The following is a 22,986-nucleotide window of genomic DNA, read 5'->3' on the forward strand; positions in this document are numbered from 1 at the left end:
AGACTTGGTGGTAGCCTTTCCCATCTTCACGCACCCAATGCTACAAATAAATCGTGGCATACATCACCTTCCAAACCAGTAAGTTATACCTATCTTTCATGCCAACTCATCTAGAAACAACACGCAACTAGCTTGCTTTCCCCGCACCATATTCTATATACACAACAGAAATGTGTACATTATTCTCGCCTCAATATGCGAATGCACGAGAATTTTACTATTTTCTACTAAAAAAAGATGCAACACTTACGCGTACATATGTATATGCATGAACCTCACATTATATGTCATACAATCAAACATATACTTACACACCTCTTTCCATAATACAAACTAAATTTCATGTGCCTTACGTTACCCTCCTTTCAAGATCTCTCCTATAAGTAGAGCAAGAGAGAAATACTTTATTTATTGATACATACACTCATCTTTCTCATTTTTCCTTCAATTGTTTTATTATCTATTGAAAGTGACAATGAAACAAATGATTTTTGTTGTGTTTTTCTCATTCTTTTCCCTTAACCTCGTCTCCCCAATCTTTACCCTTCCCCTTGCACCCGCATTATATGTTTTTGGGGACTCCTTATTAGACAATGGCAACAATAATTTTCTTCCAACTTTAGCGAGAGCAAATTTCTTACCTTATGGAGTTGATTTCCCTAGAGGTCCAACGGGAAGATTTTCCAATGGCAGAACCGTTGCTGATTTTTTGGGTACCTAATTTCTGTAATTAGCTTTAGAGTATAAATTAAGTAATGTGATAATTTTTTTAATGAGAAAATCAACCATAGTTAAGGCTTAAAAATTTTTATTTGTAATATTCTAAAGTGAATTTCTCATTTTGAGAAGCGAAATCAATTTTTTTTTTTTTTTTGTAGAAACACTACTTTTGTTTAGTGAAATCTACATCGTACGCGGGATGAAAAATGAGTTGAAAAGAGTATATTGTTAATATATTTCGAACTTTTGATTTTTATTGATTAATTTTGTTCTTCTTTTGATGATGATGACCAGCTGAATATCTTGGATTGCCATATTCTCCTCCTTATTTGAGTTGTAGAGGTCTAGGGTCATTAACTGGAATCAACTATGCATCTGGATCATGTGGAATTCTGCCAGAGAGTGGACATTTTCTTGTAAGATTTTTGGTTTTCCTATTCTTGTAATGCTAGAAACATATATAATGATTTTCTTTCTCTGTTTCGGTCCCTAGTTCATATTTTCTTTTTGAGCAACGGTCCCTAGTTCATATCTTGCTATGTTTGTTATATTTATACATGATTTCTTTCTTATTCTATATTATTTTGTTTGTGAATTTTTAATGTTCTTATAAGATTTCAAAAGTGTAAGAAAATTAGACAAACAATGTCGTTGAGTCCTATTTTATATGTTCACTAGATATCAAAATAAAAATATAACCATAAAAGAAAATTTATACTTGTGAATACCATCTAACTTGTAATGGGTGTGCATTAGATTTATATGTGTGAACACCATCTAATTTTCGAGTTTCATATGAGATTTGAACTTCGTTTCTTGAAATTATGAAGTCAAACAGCTCTTACAACTGAACTGACACCTCATAGACAAAACCGGCTTGTGAAGTGAGGAGTGCCTCCTATTTATAATCTCTCATAAAGAGTCTCATCATCTATCCGATGTGGGACTTGGGTTTTTCCCAATACACCCCCCTCACGCCCATCACTCTTTGGGTTTAGTGCGTGAATAGGTAGGTGACCCTTGAATTCGACAAGCTCAGATACTATGTTGAAATTGGAGCTTAACTCTTCATCACAAAACCGGTTTGTGAAGTGAGGAGTGCCTCCTATTTATAAACTCTCATAAAGAGTCTCATCATTTATCCGATGTGGGACTTGGGTGTTTCCCAATACACCCCCCTCACGCCCAACACTCTTTGGGCTTGGTGCGTGAATAGGTAGGTGACCCTTGAATTCGACAAGCTCCGATACCATGTTGAAATTGGGGCCTAACTCTTCATCACAAAACCAGCTTGTGAAGTGAGGAGTCCCTCCTATTTATAAACTCTCATCAAGAGTCTCATCATCTATCCGATGTGGGACTTGGGTTTTTCCCAATAAGTGGTTGGTTACTAGTTTGTCGAATTTGTAGGGCAAATGCATAACCATGACAGAACAAATAAACTTATTTGGAAGGGCAGTTAAGAGAGATTTGGCAAGCAATGTCAGATATCGATCCGAGTTATCTGACCATCTACAGAAGTCTATATTTATAATTTCAGCAGGAAGCAACGATTACATCAATAATTATCTCCAACCTCGGTTTTATGACACTAGCAAGCTCTATCAACCTAAGTCTTTTGCTGAGCATCTCATAGAAAAATTTTCGCAGCAACTTAAAGTAAGAACTCATCTTTTATAAAAAGTTTTGAATTACACTAGGGGTTATTTTACGTCACGTTAATATTTTCCAAAAGCACTACTAGAAAAAAAATCAAATTAGCAAGATAAAACCTCACTTTAAACATTAGAGGTGCAAAATTGGGAATTTGGCTTTGCTGCCGACGTCAATTCCACGCACTCACGAAGTGAGTATGCTATTGACTGTTGGATTGAAATCGGATGATTCATATTTTTAAGATCGGTATTTAAGTTTTTTTTTTTTAAACAAAATATGCATTGAAATCTAAACCGTCTGATCTCGATTCAACAACTACCAATATGGTGATTGCGTGAATGACTGACTACATTAATATGCATTCAAGTTTTTATTTTCATAAATGGTCTATTTCATATCATGTGTGACCTTTTTCCTGAAATTATTACAATTGCTAGACATTGTATGAACTGGGAGCTAGGAAGATAGTAGTGTTTGAGATTGGACCTATAGGGTGCATACCAGCAATTTCAAGGACACATGAACACACAGGTGAATGCATGGAAGAAGCAAACCAAATGGCACTTTACTTCAACGAAAAGCTCTCTGCAATGCTAAAAAATCTCACATCCAGTCTTCCGGGCTCTACCTTTGTTCTTGGTCAATCATACTCCATAGCCAGTGATATCTATAAAAATCCATCCATATACGGTAAAAACTATACACTTGTAATTATATAATGCTCATTGAAAGTTGTTAATTGGTTAGAAAATATTGACAAGTTTTCCTTTGAATCCACCTTTGATCAATACTTAAAAATTATTCGAAATTCTGTCAAGAACTGGTGTTGGCCTCTCTAAGTAGAAGTTCAGGGTCTTCCTTGTTATAACGCATGGGATATTGACCTGATTATTACTCAACTCATATTTATATTTTCTCTTATTTTTTGTCAAATCGGTACCGATTAGGTCATCGTCTCAACTGTGAGAACAAATATGACATTGAACTTTTACTTATAGAGGAAGACATCAATCTTGTATGGTGTTTTGTGCAATTAGAGGAAGACATCAATCTTGTATGGTGTTTTGTGCAATTTTAAGATACGACGTAGAACTTGCCACAATAATTTTTTTTTTTAGTAAAATGTCAGTTTGTTTTTTTTTTTTTTTTGAATTAAATATATCTTTAATCTCTATAAAATACTTAGTGACCAATAATATATTGAACTTATTGTTTTTTTAGTAATTTTATTTTTGTAAGAAACAATATGACATTTTTGTAATTAGAAATAAGAATCTAAGTATTTTCAAACAAAACAAAGTATTAACCTATGGAATCTTGTGTGTAATATTGTAGGTCTAACAGATGGTAGGAATCCATGTTGCATTACTTGGCATCATGGAACTTCAGCATGTATCCCTTTCTTAAGACCATGCATGAATCCAAGTAAACATATCTTTTGGGATGCTTTTCATCTCACAGAAGCTGTATATTCAGTCGTAGCATCTGAATGTTTCAGGAATAGTTCTTCATGCTCACCGGTCAGCATTCAAGAGCTTGTCAAAATATAATTGTGTTAGAACACCGACTAGTAACAAAGGAATATAAGAAACGATAATGGCATGACAATGAGGCATAATCTTTGTTTACGGGGTTCGGCCAATAATGGTGTCTTTCTCTACAACTATAGAGCAGATATAGTTCCGTATATTTCAAAAATATGGGAGGCGCGCAATAGGACTATCTTCTCTTCAAAGACTTCTAAGTCAATAACTTTCATTTTGTATTTATGGATATGTAAATACATTAATATTTGATCAGAGTAATTTTGTAAAAGTATTATTATTTCTCCTTCATTTTACCTTTACTTTGAAGAATCTCAAATAATATTTAGTTTTTTTTTTTGGTGAAATAGTATTTTTGATATTATAATATATGAATATTGCCCCACAATCTAAAATTTTTAGCTCCGCCATTGTACATGTCCTTTGAAGTGAACGGTTATTGGGGTCCAAAAGTATTGAGTGTCTTACAATCATGCAAAATAATTATGTCTAAATTCCTAATAATTTTCTCTTATCTCTTAAAATATTTTCTTACACATTTATAACTATCCTGGTTGTTTCTTCGAAAGCCATAATTCAAGCTTCCTGTTCTTAGTGGTGTTTTAAGTCAATCAAACTTCCTAAATTGCTACTAACTAATATCATTATATAATGACATATATTACTATCTTGGTTAATTTAAATTTACTTTATTTGTCATAAAACAAAAGTCTTGCCCACCACAAAAGTCTTGTTTAATAAATGGGTGATTTTGCTGTCTTGGAGAAATGGAAGTATGTAACACACTCTATAATAATTCAAAACTTATAGTAAATAAAAGTCTTTCCCATCACAAAAGTACTGTTCAATAAATGGGTGATTTAGCTGTCTAGGAGAAATTGAAGTATGTAACACAGTCTACAATAGTTCAAAACTTCTAGGAAAACAAAAATCTTGCCCATCACAAAAGTCTTGTTTAATGTTATGTTTGAATTTTGTTATATTTTGAACTTCTAGGAAAAATGGAAGAATGTAACACACTAATAATTCAAAGCTATTAATTTTTTTAATGACAAATGTTAGTGTGTTAACTGTTATGCTAGTATTTTTTTTCTCTTGAACCTTTGATCCTTAGCTCTTTAACTCCCTTAATCCTTTAGCTAGCTCAAACTAATTGAGCCCACATACACACACACACACACACACACACATACACGCACGCACGCACGCGCACCCACCCACCCTCATATTGGAAATTTAGGACCTATAATGTGCATGATGATGCATATAGTCTTTCTAGTTTGAAAGGTGGAAACCAATTTGAACTCAAGTTAAAAGAAAGTGAATTTTGAGACACATCAAAAGATATAAATTGAGATAAATTCGATAGGTGTGTTTCATTAATGACACCGTTCAACTTATTTGATGAGAGAAACAACTTTTGAAGACCAGAAAGTTGGCCAACTGTATGTGGAATTGGCCCACTCAACTTATTATAGGAGAGATATAGTGTGTTTAAGGAGGCAAGTTTAGTTATTTCGAATAATGGTTGTGATCCATTCAATTGGTTGAAACCGAGATCAAGAAATGAAAGGGAAGACAAATGAACAAGTGATTTCGGAAATGGACCGACAACATTGGTATTTCGAAGAGATATTGTCTCAAAAAATGGAAAACATGAAAAATAGGGAAGTGGCCTCACATTGAATGGGTTATGGTTTAGTTCCAAATTCCTCAAATCATTTTTTGGGGAACAGAATTATTGTATGGTGTCATTAAGTTTGCCAGACAATTGATTGGATCTTAGTAGTAACTCTTGCAATTGAGACATATTCCTAAAATATTTTAGGATGCTACTCTGGAGTTCATTTTGTGAGAGATCGAGATATTTCAGAGATATGGAAGAATTCAGTTGGGGAATAGATTTAGGAGTGTGGAGACCACAATAGTATAATTCAAGTTTGGACAGAGAAGGAATTTTGCTTATTGGTGACAACCAATCAACTACTAGACTGAGATTCAAAGATGCTAGACTTAGGTATCTCAAACTAGAGAGGTGAGAGAGCCACTCATTATTTGCAATCATATTATGATTACCTGAAAGGTCAAGAGTTTGCAAATTGGAAAGGTTCCCCAGATTAGAAGGAACACTAACAAAATTATTACCCTCAAGATTCAACTTTATCAACTGACCAACTGAACCAATGCACTTTGGTATCTTTCCTTCTAGGTAATTATATCTAAGTGTAAAAAAAATTAGATGTTTCAGTTCACAAATTGAAGAATCTAACTTACCTCCTCCAAATTCAAAAAAACAAATCTGGAGGTTGTACATCCAAACTGGTTACATGACCAGTGAAATTATTGCATGAGATTCCTTCCCATTTGCAACAATCTTCACCTTTCCATGATGAAAAGTTACCACAAATTTAATGTTATGTTTGAATTTTGTTATATTTTGAACTTCTAGGAAAAATGAAAGAATGTAACACACTCTAATAATTCAAAGCTAATAATTTTTTTTAATGACAAATGTTAGTGTGTTAGCTGTTATGTTAGTATTTTTCTTCTTGAATCTTGGATCTTTAACTCCCTAAATCCTACATCTAGCTCAAATTAATTGAGCCCACACATACACAACGTGCGGGCACACAACTCCCCACATCGCACGCACGCACACACCCACACACACAAATGATAAATTATTTTATGTTTTTCATTAATATAGGATAAAATCATTTCAATCTAATATACTTATGTATGTATGTGATATAATTTGTCTTGAATTATACTTATTAACAATTTTTTATAATCTAAATATTTATTCAATATAAAAACGAAAAAAAAAACTAGGGGAAAATAAACTTGTCACATAAAAGAAAAATGAAAAATTAAAGGAGTTGGGGAGTTAAAGATCCAAGATTCAAATATTGACAAGGAAAAAATACTAATTAACATACTAAGTTGAAGCGCATCATTAATGAAACACATCTAACAAACTTATCGAACATACTAAGTTGAAGCGCATCATTAATGAAACACATCTAACAAACTTATCTCAATTGACAAGTTTGGATGTGTCTCAAAATTCACTTTCATTCAACTTGAGTTCGGATTGGGTTCCACCTTTCAAACTAGAAGAACTTTACGCATCATCATGCACATTAGGTCCTAAATTTCTAATGTGTGCTCGAATATCAGATTCATTTCCTAAATAGTTTTGGAAGCTATCTTCGAGTTTGCAAATCTTGAATGTTTCACATAACAAACTTAATGGACCACTGGCAAAATCATTTGCAAGTACAATTCGATAATGTGTGGGATTTTAGTTTCAACAATTTGAATGGTTCATTGCCTCCTTTTTCAAAACTGAGTGCACTATTTCTCTCAAATAATATGTTTACAGACTCCTTACATTCTTTTTGCTCATCCTCATCTCTCGGCTTAACTCATTTGGATTTGTCCAATAACTTGCTCTCGGGTCAACTTTCAAATTGTTGGAAGAAATTTAAAAGGTTACACGTTTTTAATTTGGCAAAATACCAATGTCACTCATTGAGTTTAATAACCATTTCCATAAAATAATAGTAAACTTTTTTATATAGATGTGCCTAATTATTGTATGGTTATTAAACTCAATGACTGAGATTGGTATTATATAATTGCTAGACATTGTATGAGTTGGGAGCTAGGAAGATAGTAGTGTTTGAGATTGTCAGTAAAAAAATTGAAGAATTAAAATATATAGATGGGTGATTTTGATCTGCTATAAATATGAGCCTAGTTTATTCTCAGTTCTTCATTCCACTCCACAATTCAGTTAACTACTCTATCTCTTTTGTTTGATGGCCATTCTATGCATCAACTTGTTATATGCTGAAAGTTTTCATATGAACAAATGTGTGGAGACAGAGAGGAGAGCTCTCCTCAAGTTTAAAGTTGCTCTCATTGTTGAAAGGGGTAGCCTTTCATCATGGAAAGCTTGTTGGCATTCTACCAGAAATATGTTTTCTTGACAAGTCTAGCGATTCTGACATTTTCATATGGCCAATGTTCTTGGCAATTAATCCTGTGAGATTTTTCCCTGAAAAGTTTAAACTAGCTAACACCACGAGTTTTGTTATACTTTGACGTATCTCTCCGGTTAATTGGTTACAAGAAAGATAAATGGTTGTCATCAATCCAAGATTTCTATCATATTCTCTGTTGTATCCTTTCGATGAAAATATTTCCTTGTCATTGAAGGAACCAACTTCATAAACTTCTTCATTTCCCACATAGCCAAGTGTAAATGAAGAATGGTAAAGGATTTTTCGTGGAAACTTCAAATTTGATAAAGCAACTATTTGACGGAAGCATTGTGGTATTTGCCCTATAATATTGTTTTTAGAGAGATCCAATGTTTGAAGAAATGATTGGTGGCACATACTTGTAGGAATGTTTCCTTGAAACTTATTTCCCCGTAGAAATAAAACAACCAACTGAAGAAGTGGTGCGCTCGCCGCTCCGCCACGGTGGCTCCCGTCATGGAGATAGCGGCAATGGGTGGTGTTTAGGAGGAAGGAATGTCACTATTATTATATTATTATAGATATTTGGGTAGAATGGTGAAGATGATAAGACATAAGCTTCTTCTGTTCAATAACTACAGGGTTAATTTTACTAAAAGGGTCAATAATAAGGTGGCCCACTATTTAGCTAAACAAGCACATATTGAAGGGAATAGGACTTGGATAGATGATGTACCTATGTTCATACGAACTCAATTGTGTAAAAGATATCTTCAATTAATATAATTTTCGTTTTATTAAAAAAAAAAGTTTTTGGTTGTGTCAAAAAAAAAGACTCATTTATGTTGTTTTATATGTTTTTATTTTTTTTATTTTTTATTTATTATTCTCTTGACGAATTAATGACGACGGATGTTGCGAGAGGAAGAAGCTGAATCCGATGAGTTTGTTTCAGTTGTATTTCTGTAATTTAGTTTCATGGTAAGGGCTTATTTGGTTGTTTTGGTGATTTGTGGAGAGTGAGAGAAATGAGGGGAGACGGTGGGATAAGGAAGAAGGGGGGTGGTAGTAGAAAAGAAGTAGTGGTTTTCGGAAATTGAGAGACGAGAGAGTTCCATTAGGGTTAGGGTTTTGGAGAAAATTGGGGGATTATTTATTTTTTTGATTGATTTTAGTTTATGAAGTGAAGAAGAAGAACAAGAAGAGAAGAGATGTTGATTTTAGTTTATGAGTTATAAAGATCTTAGAGGATTGTTTTGCAATAATGTTCGTTACTCATTGTGTACCCCTAAAAAGTTTTAACGAACAGTGAGTCGCCTTCGTCAGACCACACTACCTTCAATTCCACCACCGTATCCATAAGCCCACACTCTCTTCTCACGATTTTTGTTAACCGCTCTATGGTAGTACCGTATTAGCCTTCTATTTCTTCCTTCTTTGAATGTGTCATTTTTCCTGTTTATGTTTTAAGATGATGATTGTTTTTGTGTCAATCTTGCTTAGGCATCTGAAGTACATCGGTAACTTTCCTTGGAGATTGTTATCCCCAACATCAATTAGTGTCAAGCTGCTACAAAAGGTTAGAGCTGAAATTTCACTAGAGCAGTTATTGTTATTTAAATAAACGGACTCAATTTTAGTGCCAAAAGAGTTGGGTATTTTTCTACATAATTTATTTTTTTGTCAAATTCAAAACTTGTAACCTTTCAATAATTTCTTTCAACACTTGCGAATTTCTTCATATTTTTTACTGACAAATGTTAGTATGTTAATTATGTTGTTAGTATTTTTTGCTTGTCAGTACTTTGAACCTTAGATATTTTTAACCCCCAACTCCTTTAATTTTTCATTTTTCTTTTATGTGACAAGTTTATGTTCCCCTATTTTTTTTTCATTATATTGAATAAATAATTATATTATAAAAAATTGTTAATAAGTATAATTCAAGACAAATTATATCACATACATACATAAGTATATTGGATTAAAATGATATCCGTCAATTAATAAAAAAAACATAAAATAATTTATCATTTTAGTTTGTGTGTGTGTGCGCGCGTGCGTGCGTGTGTGGCTTTTCAAATTTAACAAGTCTTTGTTGCACGAACTTGTCTTTGATCAACTTAGAAGGAAAAATTCCCATAAGCACTCAACTAGAAACATTTGATTCCTTACCATATGTAGGGAATGGTAGACTTTGTGGCCTACCACTCACAAATCTTTGCCCAAGAGATGTGACAAACATGTTACAAGTGAATATGAAGATAATTTATCATTTTAGTTTGTGTGTGTGTGCGCGCGTGCGTGCGTGTGTGGCTTTTCAAATTTAACAAGTCTTAGTTGCACGAACTTGTCTTTCATCAACTTAGAAGGAAAAATTCCCATAAGTACTCAACTAGAAACATTTGATTCCTTACCATATGTAGGGAATGGTAGACTTTGTGGCCTACCACTCACAAATCTTTGCCCAAGAGATGTGACAAACATGTTACAAGTGAATATGAAGATAATTTATCATTTTAGTTTGTGTGTGTGTGCGCGCGTGCGTGCGTGTGTGGCTTTTCAAATTTAACAAGTCTTAGTTGCACGAACTTGTCTTTCATCAACTTAGAAGGAAAAATTCCCATAAGCACTCAACTAGAAACATTTGATTCCTTACCATATGTAGGGAATGGTAGACTTTGTGGCCTACCACTCACAAATCTTTGCCCAAGAGATGTGACAAACATGTTACAAGTGAATATGAAGATAAGCTCATAACCTTTTAGTTTTATGTAAGCTTAGGGGTTGGTTTTATAATTGGATTTTGGGGAGTTTGTGGAACTCTAATCATAAAAACATCATGGAGACATGTCTATTTCAACAACATTAATGATTGGATCCATGCCACACTAGCGGTTTTTGTAAATAGGTTGAAGAATAGTCCTTATGATATACTTTCTATTTTATATTTCAATTACGCAAAAACACATTAGTGTGTATTATCATATAAATAGTGCATTTAAAAGTGTATTATCATAGTCCAATAAGTTCTAGCTCAACTGGCAAAAATGCCGAAATTGTTAGGCCGGACGTCATAACCGGGGTTCGAATCCCAGTACCTCCACTTTGTGTGTGTGAGTTTATGATGAATTTGCCATCTCGTCTATCTACAAAAAAAAAGAAGTGTATTATCATATATATAGTGCATTTAATATAGTGCATTTAAAAGAAAATTTATTTATAATTTGCGTACACTTATTATTAATTGACATCATGCCTTTTTTACTAGGTAAAGCTTCATATATATAGTGCATTTAATATAGTGCATTTAAAAGAAAATTTATTTATAATTTGCGTACACTTATTATTAATTGACATCATGCCTTTTTTACTAGGTAAAGCTTCAATTGAGATACCGATAGGTCACAATGCATTCGTCAATACATGTTCCAATTGGAACAATATGCATGGGTCATCCAAGAGTATTTTTTGTGCATGAAGACTACTTTCTTGTGTATTGTTTTTTAAAATCCTTGTGTAACAATGCTATGGAAATAAAATATGTATGTGGATGTTTCCTTTTTTTAATAGGTTTAATTGCAGTTTTATTATATTAAATAATTTTTTTTATTCGTTTAACACGCAATATTTTTTTTAACGGAGATTGTGTTCTTTTTTTATTTTATTTTAAAACAAATGGAAGCAAATCCTTTTTAAATTTGATTAATAAAAAAGAAGAGAAATTACATGCATTTGATGACCAAGTCAAAACCTGTAACACCCACAACATGGCCCAGTAACAGTGCCGGGTAGCCCATAGTGGAAGTCGGCCAAGGCCGGGTAGCCCAGGGAAGTCGGGCTGTTACAAGGCACACGTTGATAGGAGGAACCGAATCACATCGGAATGAGAGGGATCCGGAGGCCGTGTAGGTATGGGAATACATGGTTGAAGGAAGGCTTATAAGAATTGTTAGGTACTACCCATATCAACAAGATGCATCTTCTTTTCGGGAGCTCAATCCATAGGAACTCCACAGTTAAGCGTGCTTGGCTTGGAGTAGTACTAGGATGGGTGACATACCGGGAAGTTTCTCGGTAAGCATGTGAGTGAGGACAAAGCATGCTGAAAAGACTCGTGTTGGTTTGTGGGGTTAGTCGGCAGTCCTGTAAGCAGTCTGGGATGTTACACTTGGTATCAGAGCAGACCTCTCCCAGTACGGTGTGGTTCGGGGACGAACCAGGCGGAAGCTGGTGGGCATGTAACACCCACAACATGGCCCAGTAACAGTGCCGGGTAGCCCATAGTGGAAGTCGGCCAAGGCCGGGTAGCCCAGGGAAGTCGGGCTGTTACAAGGCACACGTTGATAGGAGGAACCGAATCACATCGGAATGAGAGGGATCCGGAGGCCGTGTAGGTATGGGACTACATGGTTGAAGGAAGGCTTATAAGAATTGTTAGGTACTACCCATATCAACAAGATGCATCTTCTTTTCGGGAGCTCAATCCATAGGAACTCCACAGTTAAGCGTGCTTGGCTTGGAGTAGTACTAGGATGGGTGACCTACCGGGAAGTTTCTCGGTAAGCATGTGAGTGAGGACAAAGCATGCTGAAAAGACTCGTGTTGGTTTGTGGGGTTAGTCGGCAGTCCTGTAAGCAGTCTGGGATGTTACAAAACCCAAGGTAAACAGCCCGAGGTATAAACATTTGTCTTGTTAAATTTTTTATCAGAAAAACTGAATGAGATAAACTTAGATGAAGGGAAATAGAATGCAGAGCAAACAAAAGTTTGAGCTGTTGAAAACATCAATAGAAACTATAATGAGGGTACCCTAAGATACTACAATTAAATAAAGCTGAAACACAAGAAGGCATAAAGTGCCATCAAATAAAACCATTATTTATTTGGAAATAAGAGTCCACTGGAAACAATTTTGTCTACACAGTTCAACCACATGTTTCTTAACCTTCAAGAAACTAGACCCTGATTCTTGAAAGCAAGAGCAGTCGATTGAGCTGCCTACTCGAGACTAATAAATTTTCAGACAATAAAGGTGCCCTGATTCTTGAAACCCTGATTATTGAAAACTCAACAGAGAATAAGGTGAGAAAAACACAAGAAGGGGTTGAATTGTGTTGGCTTTTTCAAAACGTTTCTAAGTGTTTATAAAAACTATTCAGAGTCTGAAGCAAAACAGAGTTTGTTCAAAGTCTGAAATAGAGTTAAATGCATCCGTATAAATTCAGAGAGAGAGAGAGAGAGAGAGAGAGAGAGAGAGATTAATTTACAGTCTACACTGGTATTGCATCATGCAGACAGAGAAGAATAGGAGTTTGATGCACAGATAACATGTTCTACAAGTTATCTAGACAATTAGTTATAACTAACAGTCGTAGGTTTTCTATAGCCTGCAGCCATTGTAATATAGCTATCATACACCTTCATAACCTCTATATAAGTTGTAACGCTACACTTTGATCGACAAATGAGAATTTACATCGTTCATTTCTTCTTTCATAAACTAAAGATAGGTGTGACACAAATGTCTTGGTTTCCAATTAACTGGAATAAGACTTAGCATTAATTAAGGAATATGACAAATATGTATTCACTTATTTTGCATTCTTTAATCTTGGACAATCTGCATATTCTAACATGTAATAGAGATGATTTTATCTTGTTTGTGAAAAAGACTAGCTTTGTTGTGATCAAGGAAATGGAAATATTACTAGTTTGCATCATATTCTTTTGTTGCTAATGTGTATATCATATTGTTGAAATCCTTATTTATACCTGCCAACAATTCTACATATGCTCATTACACATAAATATTAAAATATGTTATGTTCTATTTCTACTCATATTGACAACAATATGCAGAACAGAATTCCCTTAAACATCTTTATACGTCTAACAAATTGATGTACCATTTAATAACATTGATATGACTAATATTAAACACAGAATCTGCATGAGAGATTGGTCAATTTTGTTGCCGACGAGGAGAATGCGGGTTTTTTTGTTAAGACTTAAGGGTCGTGTTGATAGGTTTTTGTTTCATTGCTTTTGCTTCGGGCTTGAAATTCCAACAATTGAAAAGTACATCTATTCTTCAAGGTTCAATGGCAAAGTACTATTAAAATGAGGAGCTTTCTGTCATAGTTGTAGAATAAGACAATGTTTGGAAGCTATAAGAATGTTATTAGATCACATTAATATTTTATAAATTTGCATAATAGATGTATCAAAAGTAATACATACAACTTCTTAAAAATTAACAAATTATGTTTTCCAATACAAAATTGTTCTTTTTGCATTCCTTGACATGTACCCTTAGACTATAAGGTAGCATAACCCATCTATTATTGACAATTCTGTTTCTAGAAGTGTTGAATGTCTTGCAATGATGCAAAATGATTATGTCTGAATTCCTAACAATTATCTCTCATCTTTTCAATCTTTTCTAACACATATTCTGTCTCTACTTTCCTCGTTGGATGCTATAATTCAAAATTCCTATTTTTAGTGGTGTTTTAAGTTAATCAAACTTCCTAAATTGCTACTAAAATCATTATATAATGACATATCAGACACCTAAGTTATTACTAGTACTATCTTGGCTTTAAATTGCTTTATTTCTCATAGACCAAATACCTCCCTGGGTCCTTTAAGTTTCACGTTTGTAACAGATAGGTCCTTTAAGTTTCAAAGGTTACAGATAAGTCCTTTAAGTTTCTAAGGTTTCAGATAGGTCCTTTAAGTTCGAGTTTGTTTCAGATAGGCCCTTTCTATCAACCTTCGTTAAGGACCTATCTGAAACCTTAGAAACTTAAAGGACCTATCTGTAACCTTTGAAACTTAAAGGACCTATCTGTTACAAACGTGAAATTTAAAGGACCCAGGGAGGTATTTGGCCTTTCTCATAACACAAAAGTCTTGCCCATCACATTAGTCTTGTTTAATGAATTGGCGATAAATGTGTTTTGCTCTCTAGGAGAAATGGAAGTATGTAACACACTCTAATAAATCAAAACTTCTAGAAAAACAAAAGTCTTTCCATCAAAAGAGTAATGGAAGCATGTAACACACTATGTAATAATTCAAAACTAATATTTTTGCTCTATCTCTGTAATAATAATCACAAATATTATAGTATGTTAGTTGTTATGTTAGAATTTCTTTCTTGAACGACATTGGATCTTTAACTCTCTATATCTCTTAATAATTTAGTTCAAACTAGTTGAACAAGTAATTAATAATAAATTGAAATCATTTCTATCCAATATAACAAAACACAAAAAAAAAAAAAAAACCTAGGGGAACATAAACTTGTCAAAGAAAAGAAAAATGAAAATTTAAAGGAGTTGAGGTGTTAAAGGTCCTAGGTTCAAGTACCAACAAGAAAAAAAATAATAATATAATAAATAACATACTAACATTTGTCACTAAAACAAATGAAGAATTAAAATTTAAAATTTAAAATCTCTTCATATAACGTATATTTTCCATCACTTAAGCGGGTATCATGTAATTGGGTTCAAAAATTAACATATCTTAGTTAAGGGTCTCCAGCTACATGTCCTTTGAATTGAACGGATATTGGTGTCCAAAATGTTGAGTACCTTGCAAATTGCAATGATGGAAAATGAATATGTGTAATTTCCTAACATTTTTCTCTCATCTTTTCAATCTTTTCGTACACATCTATTATTGATAATTTAGTTTCTACTTTCCTGGTTGTTTCTTCCGATGCCATAATTCAAAATTCCTATTCTTAGTAGTGTTTTAAGTCAATCAAATTTCCTAAATTGCTACCAACATCATTATATAATGACATATCAGACATTTAAGTTATTACTATCTTGGTTTTAATTTGCTTGATTTGTCATTAAACAAAAGCCTTGTTCAATAGATGGGTGATTTTGATCTGTCTATAAATATGAGCCTAGTTTATCCTCAGTTTTTCATTCCACTCCACAATTCAGTTAACAACTCTTATCTCTTTGATTAGAATAAACCAAAAATATTTCTCAGGGAGTTGAGTAGATCACAATAATGCTTTATTGTGGGTTCAAATTTCTCTTTTGTTTGGTGGCCATTTTATGCATCAACTGGTCATGTGCAGAAGATTTTCATACAAACAAGTGTGTGGAGAAAGAGAGGAGAGCTCTCCTCAAATTTAGAGATGCTATCAATCTTAATAGGGATGGCATTTCATCATGGAAAGGTGAAGAATGTTGCAAATGGGAAGGAATTTCATGTGATAATTTCACTCATCATGTAACCAGTTTGGATCGCAATGGTTTTGGATTTGGAGGTAAGTTAGATTCTTCAATATGTGAACTGCAACATCTTACTTCTTTAAGTCTCCATGATAATTACTTTGAAGGAAAGATTCCAAAGTGCATTGGTTCACTTAATAAGTTGATAGAGTTGAATCTTGGTTTAAATTACTTTGTTAGTGTCATTCCTCCTAGTCTAGGGAACCTTTCCAATTTACAAACTCTTGACCTTGGAATGAATGATAACTTGACTGCAAATGGCCTTGAATGGCTTTCTCATCTCTCTAATTTGAGATACCTTGATCTATCAGAGGTCAATCTCACTCTAGCTGTTGATTGGTTGTCATCAATAAGCAAAATTCCTTCTCTATCTGACCTTGATTTGTCTGGTTGTGGACTCCATCAAGTCAATCCTAAATCCATTCCCCTCCTGAATACTTATATTTCTATGAAATCTCTTGGTTTCTCAGATAATGAACTTCAGAGTAGCATACTAAAATCTTTTAGGAATATGTCTCAATTGCATGAGTTATACCTTAATTCCAATCAATTGTCTGGCAAACTTAGTGACAACTTACAACAATTGTGTTCTGCAAAAAATGGTTTAAAGGACTTGGATCTAAGCAATAACCCATTCAATGAGAGGCCACTTCCCGATTTTTCATGTTTTCCATTTTTGGAGACATTATCTCTTAGAAATACCAATGTTGTCAGTCCATTTCCAAAATCACTTGTTCATTTGTCTTCCCTTTCATTTTTAGATCTCGGTTTTAACCAATTGAATGGTACGCAACCATTATTTGAGATAACTAAACTCTCCTTATTAGAAACACTATATCTCTCCCATAATAACTTAAGTGGGCCATTTCCACATACAATTGGCCAACTTTCTGATCTAAAAGAGTTACGTCTCTCTTCAAATAAGTTACACGGCGTCATTAATGAAACACATCTATCAAACTTATCTGAATTGAAACATTTTGATGAGACTCAAAATTCACTTTCATTCAACTTGAGTTCAAATTGGGTTCCACCTTTCAAACTAGAAACACTACATGCATCATCATGCCCACTGGGTCATAAATTCCCAACATGGCTCAAACATCAAAGGGGGCTTGCTGATCTAAATATTTCTAATTGTGGTGTTTCAGATTCATTTCCTAAATGGTTCTGGAATTTATCTTCGAGTTTGACATACTTGGATGTTTCGCATAACAAACTCAATGGACCCTTGCCAAAATCATTACCAAGTCTGAATGTAAATTATGATTATATCCGGGTGTGGGATTTTAGTTTCAACAATTTGAATGGTTCACTGCCTCCTTTTCCAGAGTTGTACGCTCTATTTCTCTCAAATAATATGTTTACAGGGTCCCTGTCTTCTTTTTGTACATCCTCATCTCAAAGTTTAAATCATTTAGACTTGTCTAGTAATATGCTAGTGGGGCTGTTTTATCTTGGTTTTTCGGGTGTCAAACATTGATTACGTTTGAACCTTTCTAACCGGTGATATCTTATTTTTTCTTGGGAAGGTAAAAAGTAAGCAAAACCCTTGAGAATCGAGGTCCGGGAGTTGTTTTCGCTACGGGAAGGTGTTAGGCACCCATAACGACTATAGTATCCTATAGGAACCGTCTTTAACTTCTACGCGCGCGCTTTATTTTTAAATGCTATTTTGAAAGTGTTTATTGAACCTAAGGGGGTTTACTAAGTAAAGAATTGGAGGGAGAAGAATGTTTTTGGATTTTTGTTTTATCTGAATTGAAGGAATTTTGTTCCTTGCCTACGTACCCGTTTAAGGGATCAAATCCACCGTAGTTCTCTTCCAAAAATGTTTTTGTCTTTGTTGGTTGATTTTAAATTTGAAAATGGGATTTTGAAGAATAGAAAGAGGCCTCAAGGGCATGGGATTTTAGAAAAGGTGAGGTTTGGTTAGTTACTTGCAAAATGTGGTCTAAGTATTATTAAGGTTCATTAAGATTTTTTGTTTAAGAAAAGAAAAGGAAAATTCAATGGGATTTTGATCCCAAGGTTTATTAAGAAAAAAAGTTTGAGTGAAGTTGTTCATGTTTTTTGGAAAATTGATTTTTTTAAGTATAAAGCCTAAACATTCATCTAAACATACAATCCTAAACATACATCTAAACATGCATATTCTAGCTATATACCTAAAGTGATGTGTGTGCATGTGTCGGTGTTTGTGTCGGTGTACATTATTAGAGTCCATTGTCCTTATTACATCATATCCTAGATACATTCTATGGTCTTGCAAGAATTTAAAATGGCATGAAAGTAAAGTACAAAGAAAAATCCTAAGTGTTACATTCTAAGTATTAATATGGGAATTAAAGTGCAAGAAGTGAAACTAAAATTGAAGGATGAAATGTGCTTATGGAATGTATGAAACATGAGATGAAAAATATTAGTAGCACAAAATATAATGCAAGTAAAAGCTATCATAACAAAAGTAAGAAAATTGACATAAAAAGCAAGCAAAAACAATGTGAAATAGCCCTAAAATGTCATCACCAATGCAAGACTTGAGTATGACCTATAATCCTCACAATTCAACATACTTTCAAGGCATAAAAATCCAGGTTTTAAAATGAGAATCCAAGTGTCATTACAAACTTTGCATCTTTATGTGATTTTAGGCCTATTTGCACCATTTATTCACAAAACCAAACTTGCCAAGCAAGCAACCAATCATCACATGCACATGTCCAGTAAAAACACATTCAAACAGTAGTAAAAATTCCATAAAATCATATATCATGAACCACAAACATTTATCAAGGATTGGAATTGAGTCATGCAATTTTTATGGATTTTTTAACATGAAATTCAAGTAATAAAGCAAGAAAATGTCACAATATTTTTTCAAGTTTTTCAGTAAACAAGTAACACAAAAACATCACAGAATTGTCAAGAAAGTATATGAAAATTTTATGGAATTTTCTAACACAAATTAGTCATGCCAGGGGTGCAAAGATCACAAACAGCGTGGAAAATAGCAAAAAAACAAGGAAAAACGAAAATCTGCAAAGAGAGGAAGTCCAGGCCCATACCCAAGGTGAAAACGGATCTGTTGAAGGCACAGGGATCGTTGGATCGATCCAATTGGATTGGATCCAAGATCCAACTCTCCAACACGCGCCAGCACACAGGTCAACACATCAAGCCATGGGAGGGCTCCCAGTAGCCGTCAGATCAAAGATCTAACGGCTTAAGCAAAAGAGGAGCATGATAAACGGAGCACACACACACACACCGGATCAGGCATGGCATATATAAGCAGAAACATGAAGAAAACCCTCACAACTCTCACTTGTTTCTCTCTCTACAATGCTCTTAGAGAGAGAGAGTCTGCAGACTCTCTCTTCTCCGACCTAACGCCGGTCATCTTCTTCAATTCTCCGACGCGGTGGCCGGCGGTGGCGCCGCCGCGTCGGAGCCCCCAAGCCGCCCAGATTCACGACCTAATTACCTATTTCTAAAGATCTTCCTCTCCTCTATTCGAATCTGAGGCTAGTTTCTCAAGGAAACTCACGAATCAATGTAGATCGGACTTTTATCTTACGGCTCTGATACTTCTTTTTGTTAACTCTTCTTCTTTTTCTCTTATTTGAAAGATTTTTGCAAGAAAGTTCTTAAATCGTTCCGATCTACTTTGATTCGTAGCAACAAAACATGTATGAAGCTAATACTCTGGATTTTCGAAGGAAAAAGTGAAAAGAAAAGGAAAGAGAGTTTGATACCTGTGTTTTAGGTCGGAGATGTGACGAACGAAGAAGATTGTGAATTCTTCGATTGTTCTTCTTCTGATGAACTTCGTATTCTTCCTCTTCTTTGCTACGGCTTCGAATCTGACCTTTCTTTCCCTCTTCTCCTCAAATCCTTCGTGATCACGAAGATTTCGTCGTTGTCGATGATGATTCTTCGTTGGAATTGCGAAGGTGAGCTTGATGATGATGATTCCTCGTTGGAATTTCTGAAAGCTTCTTCTTCCTTTTCGTGAATTCGACCTGTTTTTGTGAAATTGATAAGAGATTCTGTGTTTCTGTGATGCTTCTGATTCGGTTAGGGTTTGGATTCGATGAGAATTGAAGGATTTTGTGGTGCCCTAATTCGGTTAGGGTTTGAAGATGATGAACTTGTTCATCAGGTTCTTGAGTTTTTTTTGGGTTTTCTGTGGTGTTTGATTCGTGAAAGGGAGAGAGAGAAATGTGATATCTGTTGCTGAGTTGTAACAGAATGAATGGTCCTTTTGACCATTGACTGTGACTGGATTATTTTTAGCTGATGTGTATGACTGTTGGACCAATACGAACATGACATGTGGCACACCTTTGTAACAAACTTCTGGGGACTAATAAGAACTTGACATGTGGCCTGGACCTGTGACTTGGACAAAAAGGACTAAACTGCAAAATAATAAAAAATAAGGACAAAAATGAAAAAAAAAATGAAAAAAAGACACAAAGGACTAAAGTGCAAAAATTAATAAAATTGAATTAAAAAATGTAATTTGAAATAAACGTAAAGTGAAACGATTAAAAATGACAAAACGGACTAAAACGAACCAATGGCCTAAATGAGGTACTTTAAAGTAACCTCTCTCTGCCGAAATTTCGTGTGAAATGACCAAAATGCCCCTGGGGTTAAAACGACTAAAAATGACTCAGATGCAAATTTTAAAGTGGATTTTTAACAAGGCATTAGAGCAAGACCTTATACAAACAAAGTTAAAAGACTCAAGACAATTTTGAGAGTTTAAACAGAGTTTTGACACATGAAAAGACCAAAATGCCCCTAGGGGCAAAACTGACTCAAAATGACTTCAAATGCAACTTTTGAAATAGATTTTGACATGGAATTGAAATGGAGACTTATTCAAGCTATTTGAAAGGACTCAGACAAATTTTTAAAGATTGAAAGAGATTTTATCATGGGGAATGACTAAAATGCCCCTAGGGGCTAAACTGACTAAAAAAATGACTCAACTGATATTTTTATATTTTTTTTTTGAAATGGATTTTGACATGAGATTAAAACAAGGACTTATACAAACCAATTTAAAAGACTCAAACAATTTTCAAGGGTTAGAATGAATTGAATGCAGGAAATGACTGAAATACCCTTTTCCATGAATTTTGCAAACAGTATTAAAATAAAATGCAGAGAAAGATGTAATTGATCAGAGACATATCAAATGACTTGAAATGCAAGAAAAGGAGAATTGAGTTAGTATTTTTAGGTCCAAAATTAGGGTATAACAGGGGCCACTTCCAGATTGTTGGGAGAAGTTTCAATCTTTAAGAGTTCTAAATTTGGCCGAGAATAATTTATCAGGGAAAGTACCCAACTCACTTGGTGCTCTAGGACAAATTGAATCTCTCCATTTAAATAATAACAACTTCTCCGGTGAAATTCCATCTTTGAACCTTTGTAACAACTTGCAATTAATTGATGTTGGTGATAACAATCTTCAAGGAGCTTTACCTATGTGGATAGGCCATCTTCATCAGTTGATTATTTTACGTCTACAGGCAAATAAGTTCCAAGGAAGCATTCCTACAAGTATGTGCAATCTATCGCTTCTTCAAATACTGGATCTCTCTCAAAACAATATAACAGGGGGAATACCACATTGCTTCAGTCACATAGTTGCTTTATGAAATTTGAAGTCTCCAAGAAACATATTTCACTATATGTCAGTCACAGTCTCTGAGGACAGTGAAGTGTATGAAATTGGATCCTTCAATGACAAGGAAATATTGGCATTGAAAGGATACAACAGAGAATATGAGACAAATCTTGGATATTGGACAACCATTGATCTTTCTTGCAACCATTTAACAGGAGAGATACCCCAAAGTATAACAAAACTCGTGGCATTAGCTGGTTTAAACCTTTCATGGAATAATCTCACAGGATTCATTCCTAGCAACATTGGTCATATGGAAAGTTTACAATCACTCGACTTGTCAAGAAACCATCTTTCAGGTAGAATGCCAACAAGTTTTTCGAATTTGACATTTCTTAGTTACATGAACTTGTCTTTCAACAACTTAGAAGGCAACATTCCCACAAGCACTCAACTAGACACTTTTGGCCCCTCATCATATGTTGGGAATAGTAGACTTTGTGGCCCACCACTCACAAATCTTTGTCCAGGAGATGTGGTTTCTCCAACAAGAAGCCATGATAAACATGTCACTAGTGAAGAAGATGAAGATAAGCTCATAACCTTTGGGTTTTATGTTAGCTTGGTGATTGGTTTTTTTGTTGGATTTTGGGGAGTTTGTGGAACTCTACTGATAAAAACATCATGGAGACATGCCTATTTCAAATTCTTCAACAACGTGAATGATTGGATCCATGTTACACTAGCAGTTTTTGTAAATAGGTTGAAGAAAAGATTCCAAGTCAAAGATTAACTGGTAAATTCCTTACGATATATCTTCTATTTTATTTTTTGATAATACATAAACACATTAGTGTATATTATCATACACAGATAACACTTTTTTTTCAACAATATTTGTAGGTAAAGCTTCAATTGAGAGAGTGATATGTCACAATGTCTTCATCAATATATGTTCCAATCGGAACATGCATTGTTCATCCAAGTGTATTTTTATTTTGGGTACTCTTCTGTTATGTTATATTTTCTGTCTTGAACTATCATCTTGAATTCCCTACTTATATACTAGAGAGTACATGAAAACATATGTCTTGGTGTGTATTGTTTAAATCCTGGTGTACTACTAGGAAATGAAATTAATATGTATGTGGATGCATGTTTTGTTT

The 22,986-nt window shown here is 34.2% G+C and overlaps 1 protein-coding gene and 2 pseudogenes across 2 annotated transcripts; 2 read left to right on the forward strand and 1 right to left on the reverse strand.

Moving 5' to 3' along the window:
• The first annotated feature begins 429 nt into the window (after positions 1 to 429).
• Positions 430 to 4,200, forward strand: LOC146912796 (GDSL esterase/lipase 7-like). Its single transcript, XM_085716133.1, has 5 exons — positions 430 to 713; positions 1,015 to 1,136; positions 2,131 to 2,379; positions 2,814 to 3,066; positions 3,712 to 4,200. The coding sequence occupies exons 1-5, from the start codon at positions 476 to 478 to the stop codon at positions 3,924 to 3,926; spliced, it is 1,077 nt and encodes a 358-aa protein (XP_085572259.1). The 5' UTR covers positions 430 to 475; the 3' UTR covers positions 3,927 to 4,200.
• A 963-nt stretch (positions 4,201 to 5,163) lies between these two features.
• Positions 5,164 to 6,325, reverse strand: LOC146912797 (receptor-like protein EIX1; annotated as a pseudogene).
• Positions 6,326 to 15,431: 9,106 nt separating this feature from the next.
• On the forward strand, positions 15,432 to 22,903 carry LOC146912798 (receptor-like protein EIX1; annotated as a pseudogene). The gene is made up of 4 exons (XR_015013135.1): positions 15,432 to 17,614; positions 17,906 to 17,908; positions 21,453 to 22,616; positions 22,724 to 22,903. The product of XR_015013135.1 is annotated as a receptor-like protein EIX1 (transcript).
• Positions 22,904 to 22,986: the final 83 nt, after the last annotated feature.

The sequence above is a fragment of the Medicago sativa genome, chromosome 6, assembly GCF_051527215.1.
Source record: "Medicago sativa cultivar Bolivia chromosome 6, Bolivia_mono, whole genome shotgun sequence".
Classification (NCBI taxonomy): Eukaryota; Viridiplantae; Streptophyta; class Magnoliopsida; order Fabales; family Fabaceae; genus Medicago; species Medicago sativa.